Genomic DNA, 7,134 nt, shown 5'->3' with positions numbered 1-7,134 from the left:
CACCTTTGGATTTTAATGGCAGCTGTCTAAGGACTACGCCCTCAGAGCTTCTTGCTCATCAAGGGAAGACAGTCAGGTTCTATGCTCAGTGGAGGCAGTGGAACCTGTTAATAACAAAACTTTGCACTAGAAACATAACATCCTCAGTAGCAACAGGCTCATTTCCAGGAAGTGACTAAGCTTGCATGGGAGGAATTCAAGGAGCCAGACAAATGAACTGTTAGAATCCTAGGTCAAGTTGACATTCAGAGATGGAGAGAATAGTAGAGTGTGTGGTCTGTCTTCAGGGTTATTCTAACTTACTTGACTTCTTCTCTAAATCCTTAGGGAAAGTTTCTCAGCACTTTGGATTTTGAAATGAGGTTTGATGATTCTAATACTGGGCAAGATTGAAATGAGGACTTTGAAATCATCAAAAAATATTGTCTTATCCAGGCTTTCCCTTCTCCCCCAACATCTCTGACCATTTTTTATATTGACCTCTTTTTAAAAATAATTATAAAAGGGGTATGTTGTTTGTTTATGGGTTTTTAAAAAAGTACTCATTCCTATGCTAACATGGCAGGAAATTTCTGAAAACTAGTTTAATGTCTATTCTAATGGAGTTAGTTACTAATATCCAAAGCATTTTTATTAACTCATTCGTGTTATAACAATAACATTTTTCTTTTAGGAGCTGTTAGAAAAATTTATTGAAGAGTGCAGGTTCCCTCCAGAGCCAGAGGGTATTTGTTCCTATCACCAACACTGTACATCTGTCAAAATCCAGATCTATATAAGTGATCCAGACTTTAAGGTAACTACTGAGGAAAAGCCTCGATGGGTTGAATCGATGCAGTACCTGCAACCATGGGCTTACATACAGCAGGGATTGTGAGAGTGGTACGTGATCGGGCAGGGTTCTGTTCCGTTCTAACTTGTGTCCCTGTCAAGTGGAACCTACTCAACAATGGCTAATAACAACTGAGTATACAGTGGGACTTTAAATTATAAGAGCATATGCTCTAAAATGGATTCAGTTAGAGACCCCAGTTCTCTAGATTACAGATTTATGTCCTCTTGTCTGTCCCTTTCTCTGAACTTCTTTAGATCTTAATCATCTAAAGACTAAAATCTTTATTTATTAAGAAACTAGAACTTGCCCATCATCCCACTCTTCCTGGCTCATAAATCACAGGAAATTGTGTTTATAAAATATTTGGTATGCAATGAAGAGTTATTTACCATAATTTAAAATCATGAAATAATTTGGAAAATTATTTAAAATGTTATTTCCTATTTTACCATATTTGGTATGCAGTTGTCAGTTTCTGAATGAAATCTGTCAGTCAAGCTTTATGCATTTGGCCCTATGGGTGTAGACTTTCTGGAGTCCAGGGGAGTTGTATACTTGAGGAGAAGCAGTAGTGTTTAGTTGTATTGTCAGGTGAATGCAGACAGCAAATTTTGTCTTATTGTGTGTAGACAAATTTGGAGTGTAAATTAAAAGTATTTTTACACTCTAGGGCTTTGTTCGACTCCTTTGTAGCCAGATCTGTAAAGTCGAATTTCACATGAACTGTTGGAAGAAGTTAAAAGCATTAAACTTTGGTGATAAACAGGACAAGGTAAGATATAATATTACTGTCTAGATCCTTTTGACTAGGGATGATTAGAAGGTGAATTGATGCCTTTGAGCTGTGGTGTTAGAGAACAGTATTAAATATACCATGGACTGCTAAGGGAACAAACAGGTTCAACCTGGCGAGGGTGAAACCAGGATGCTCCTTGGAGATAAGGATTCAGAAGCTTCATCTGATATACTTTGGATGTGTTGCAAGGAGGGACCAGTCAGTGGAGAGGGACGTCATGCTTGGAAGGGTGGAGGGACAGTGCAGGAGAGGAAGACCCTCAATAAGGTGAATTGATTCAATGACTGGGGTAATGGGGGTAGGTGTTTCAGAGACATTGAGATTGGCACAGGATAGAGCAGGATTTAGGGCTGTTGTACACAGGGTTGCTATGAGTCTTAGGCAACTCGATGGCACATAACAACAATAATGCATAGATTGTAAGGATAGCACAAGATAGGGCCATGTTTTGATCTCTTCATAGGCCCACTGTGAGTCATAGTCAACCCATCAGTAGCAGTTAAATAATCATTCCCTCCCAAGAATCCTCAGGAAAAAAGAGTCTGAAGAGACTATTAATTTATTCCTGAGCTTTTTAGACATAGTTAGAAAATGTTAAATTAAAACTTAATAGTGAAGAAAAGAAAGGGTTTTATTTTATTTTTTAAAAGTATGATAGTACTCCAAGAAACAATTAATGGATTGTTTATTGTTTGACCATCTTTTTTTCCCTTCTTTTTTAAATTTTGATTTTTAATGAAAGTTTACAGAAAAGTTAGATTTTCATTCATTCATTTTTGCATGTTTTCCTACTTCCTCCTCCCTTCACCCTTCCCCAGTCCTCTTTGCAACACACCTCTTATTCTGGACTATTGTTATACATATAATGCCCAGTCATATGTTGTTGTTGTTGTTGCTTGCCTTCGATTTGAGCACTACTCATAGCGACACTATGAACAGAAGGCCTAAAGCACCTCTTCAACTGTCAACATTTATCAAAGTTCATCATTTCCGGAAGCATGCTGTTTATGAAGTGGATGCCACTCCTGCTTCCAAGCCTCATCATATATTCCTTTTAAAGCATTCTTTCTCTCATCTATTCCAATGCAGTGTCCATTCTCTATCCACTCTTTTCCTAGTTTCCCTCCAAGCCCCTATGTCCGTCCTGCTTTATAACAGTGGAGTTATGCAGTATTGTTTAACCATCTTTTGTGTTTAATATGCTATGATAAAAAAAATTAAATACCTGATTTCAAAATGTGTGTTTTAAATTATTTGCTAACAGGTTAAAGTTCATCGCTTTAATTACTTTAAGTTTTGAATTTAATTACAGTCTGGAAATTGATCCAGTAATTCGAGCTACAAAATCAGCTTAAACTTTGTATTGTTACTTCTTACCGGAGTTTAGCTTCATAATTATCAAGGTAATGATGTTGGTTAACATTAGATCTAATTTCTTTGAGAGAAGACACAATTTTATATCTTACCTGGTTCACAGACATTGATTCTTTTCTTTTTAAGCTATTGGTGGCAGAAAGAAAGAAAATGTTTTCCTATAGTGCTGAGTTCACGTAGACCACTCTGGTTATTGGAATAAAAAATAAGGAGTTGTGTTAGTTCTTTGCTGGGGTAGGAATTATTCAAGTTGGGGATAAAGAAATTCTTAGATTTTCTTATCAGTCAGTCAGTTATTGCTGTCGAATAAGAACTGTTTATTAGGTGACCATCAATAGATTTTAAGGGGCAATGAATCACACAGGAGTGGATCACCCAATTTCCCATGAGGAGCGACTGGTCGATTTGAACTGGCAGAGGGACAATGGCCTTTTGGCCAGCAGTGTGGCTTTCTGTGAACTGTGCCATCAGAACTCCCTACATTTACATATTGATGTGTTTCCTTGAGTCAGAACTGACGCATAGTGACCCTCCAGCAGGTTCTCAGAGGCAATTGATAGCACAGAAGGAGATTGCCAAACTATGTTTTCATAAAGTTGACTATTAATACTAAAATACTACCAAATTACTGTTATCAAGTCATTGTTGGTGCGTCTTTGTTGTATAAGAGTTTCTCAGAACACTCTTATTAGTGTTCTCTGTGATTTAAATAACTTTCTGTAAATCCACTAGATTAGATAGGATATATATCATGTCAGCTCACTTTGCATTGACTTTTGCACAGCAAGTCCCAGGTCAGCCTTACAATGGAAGTATATTCCTCCTGTAGGAAGGTGCTGAAGTTACACTTGATGACCAAGAGAAGCTTCTGTTGCTTCCCTGAAAGAAGGAGGCTTTAAGACCATATTTTGACTTAATTATAAACGTGTATAGATTTATCCACCAAAGACATAAATTATTCTTTTTTTAAACCTTTTAGGACTTTCTAAATACAGGATGTCTTACCCCTGACTGCCAAGGTATCATTTGTAAGATCACCGTTATCAACTGTAAAGGTCGTATTAAATGTGAAGTGAGTATCTAATAAGGGAAAAATCATATTAAATTGATGACCAAAATGCGTACTACTTTTAAAACTTTAAAGCTGTGAAATTTGTGTGATTTGGATCTTATCTTTTCCTAGAATACAAATAATTAATACATTTATGAAAACAGAGGAAATATTAAGATGAGGGAATGCTTTGCTGAAATATAACTTTGGTTTTTTAATCCCAAGTAAACTGTTGAATGTAGGAGGAGGCATAGCTTCTTAGGGTGTGGGTGGTGAGTCAGGACGGATGAGCAGTTGTGGGAAGTTGCAATGATACTTATACCTGATACTCTGCTTACTCTTAATTTGGGGTTTTATCCCCCCCCACCCCTTCTTTAAGTTTGTCTGTAACTCTTTTTTTCCCCCAATAAATTGTTTTGCTAAAGCTTTCTGGGCTCTTTTGTCAGGGTCAAAATGTCACTGGTTGGAATTAACTTGTGCACTTCTGAAACTCTTGTTACTTGTGATTTTGTGCTTTGCGTCATGGGAATATGAGACAAATTTTGGTTTTGTTCTTTGTATTTAAAGTTTGAACACAAGGTCATAAAAGAAAAGTTTCCTCCAAGACCTATTCTGAAACAGAAATGTTCTAGGTAAGATTTTTAATAATCTGTTTCATGTTGTCTTTTAAAATATAATTCATTAAATGCAAGTTTCTAAATTATGCTGCTTTTTAAATTGGCTTTCCATATATACTTAAGTGCGTTCATATATCCAAGTATATAGTTTTTAAACTAATAATATAGATTTCTAAAGCTAATCTAGAATTGCTATTTAAATTCTTAATTACAGGCATTATTTAATGGTTGAATTTGTTGAGTAAAATTATAACGTTTGATGTTGTAAAGTTATATATTTGATAAATAGATTGGACATTCAGATAAAAAATTTATACATAATTCTGTTATTTGAACTTTAATTCCAAAAGAATTTTTCTCTCTTTATTACGTGTTTTAAATGAATGACTATTTCTTAGTTTGGAAATACTACTGTTTCTGTGACAATCTGAATTATTTTGTGTGTCTTGTTCAGAGCCAGTAAATCAATCCTTTTTTTGTTTGTTTGTTTACTTTTGTTGTTTTTGTTTTTGTAAGAAATGATCTCTTTCTTTTTTGAAAAAAATATTTGTGAACAAGACAAAGCAAAAGAAAAGATGAAAAGAATTATTTATGCTATTGAAAGTGTTCTAAGTAATCAGATCAACTAAATTCTGATGTAGTAAGTCATTCTTAGAATGTGAAAAGAATATTTTATTATAAAGTTATTCTTTGAAATGAGTGTTTATATAATAGTATTTTTTCAGAGTAACTTGCACTGTTTGTTTACATTAAGCAGTAACTAATGAATATGGAAATAGTGTCTTTACAATTTGTATATGCCATACCGAAGTAAGTCATTCAGTGAATGAGGTTCTTTCATGAAACAAGTGCCCTTGTTTTACCTGCATTGGCTGACTGTACCAACAATTGTTCATGTGAACACAAGATGTAAGTTCAGAGGAGAATTAGACCAAGAAGAATAGTTTATTGAGCTTCTAACAAAGGTGAGCTACTACTAATCATAAATGTTTATCAGCCTAGAAAAGCTGAAAGAGAAAGAAGAGAAGAAATTAATGAGAAAGCTCCAAAAAGAAAAAGCAAAACAATCAGTAAAGCAAAAACAGGAAGAGGATTTAAGAGAAAATAATCCACCAAAAAATGACAAGAAAGGTATGCAGAAATTCAAGGCATTTTAAGAATAATGTGCTTGCTTAAAGTGTAGATACTTACATAAATATTGGCATATCTTGTTAGGACTTATGTTGTTGTTGTTAGGTGTCATCATGTTGAGTACAACTCATAGCAACCCTATGAACAAAAGATCTGAACCTAGTTCTGTCCTGCACCATCCTCACACTTCCTTACACACAATAGCCCATTGCAGCAGTCACCTTTGTCAGTCCACCTGGTTGAGAGTTGTCTTCTCCTTCACCAACCCTCCACCCTTCCCAACATCATGTCCTTCCCCAAGGAATAGTGCCTTCTAGTAGTATGTTCAAAGTATGTGAGGTGAAGCCTCATCATTCTTGACTCCAAAGAACATTCCAGTTGCACCCTCTATAAGACATATCTGTTTTCTTGGCTGTCCATGGGATGTTAAGTGCTCTTATCCAACACCACAACTCAAAGGCATCAATTCTTTTTCTGTCATCCTAATTCATTGTTCAGGTCTCAGATGCATAGTGAGTAATCTGAAAGACCATGGACTGAATCATATAAACCCTAATCCTCAAACTGGCATCACTATTCCTCAGTAATTTGGAAAGGTCCCTATCTACAGATTTTCCCAGTGCATTGTGTTTCCTTATTTCCTGACTGCTCATACCAAGAGTGTTAGTATTAATTTGAAATTTATATTTCACTGTCACTTTTAATAATGTGACTGTGTTCAATCTGTTCGATGAGAGAAAATTGGTATAGAGAGCACTAGTTTTGGAAACAGAAATCAGGAATTCAGAATGCTGCTCTGCTGTCAACTTTAGCAAATTCTTGCCTCAGTTTCCTCATCCCTGAAGTGGAGGTGGAAAGAATATCTGACCTGAATATTGTGTGTTTGACGTGTACTTTAAACTCTTCTATATGTAGGGTTTTTTTTTTAAGTATCAAGTTGTTGAAACAGGAAATTAGTTGCCAAATGTTTGAAATAATGATGAGTTAGTTCAAATATAAAGGTAGTGTTTTTTTAAAGTTCCCTAGACCAATAATAATTAATTGTATAAAACACAATGTAGAGAAATGATTGTATAAAACAAAATGTACATGAATGAAGCAATGTATGTGAATAATTATGTAAAAGTGAATGATGATATAAATAAATAATAATTTTTTAAAAGGAAATAACAGATTAGAGGCGATATATGATTATTGTGGTTAGCACAGGAATCCAGAATTAAGGTTGCTTAGAGAAGTGTACTCGGGTGGGGGCTGGGGAGGAAGGGATGGGGGAATTGTATACCAGTGAAGGAATTTTCTTTTTCTTTACAGAGAGGGGAGCAAACTG

General features: G+C 35.3%; 1 protein-coding gene across 1 annotated transcript in view; it reads left to right on the top strand.

The window, feature by feature from the left end:
• TTC3 (tetratricopeptide repeat domain 3) overlaps positions 1-7,134 on the top strand; it is a 124,251-nt gene that overhangs the window by 39,514 nt on the left and 77,603 nt on the right. The window contains exons 14-18 of the mRNA XM_006886780.1: positions 674-796; positions 1,506-1,607; positions 3,985-4,077; positions 4,624-4,688; positions 5,671-5,804. Of these exons, the coding sequence (XP_006886842.1) occupies positions 674-796; positions 1,506-1,607; positions 3,985-4,077; positions 4,624-4,688; positions 5,671-5,804 (517 nt within the window). The remainder of the gene's footprint in view (positions 1-673; positions 797-1,505; positions 1,608-3,984; positions 4,078-4,623; positions 4,689-5,670; positions 5,805-7,134) is intronic.

The sequence above is a fragment of the Elephantulus edwardii genome, unplaced genomic scaffold, assembly GCF_000299155.1.
Source record: "Elephantulus edwardii isolate Elephantulus edwardi_28Jun2011 unplaced genomic scaffold, EleEdw1.0 scaffold00051, whole genome shotgun sequence".
Classification (NCBI taxonomy): Eukaryota; Metazoa; Chordata; class Mammalia; order Macroscelidea; family Macroscelididae; genus Elephantulus; species Elephantulus edwardii.
This window is presented reverse-complemented; position numbering and strand designations above follow the sequence as displayed.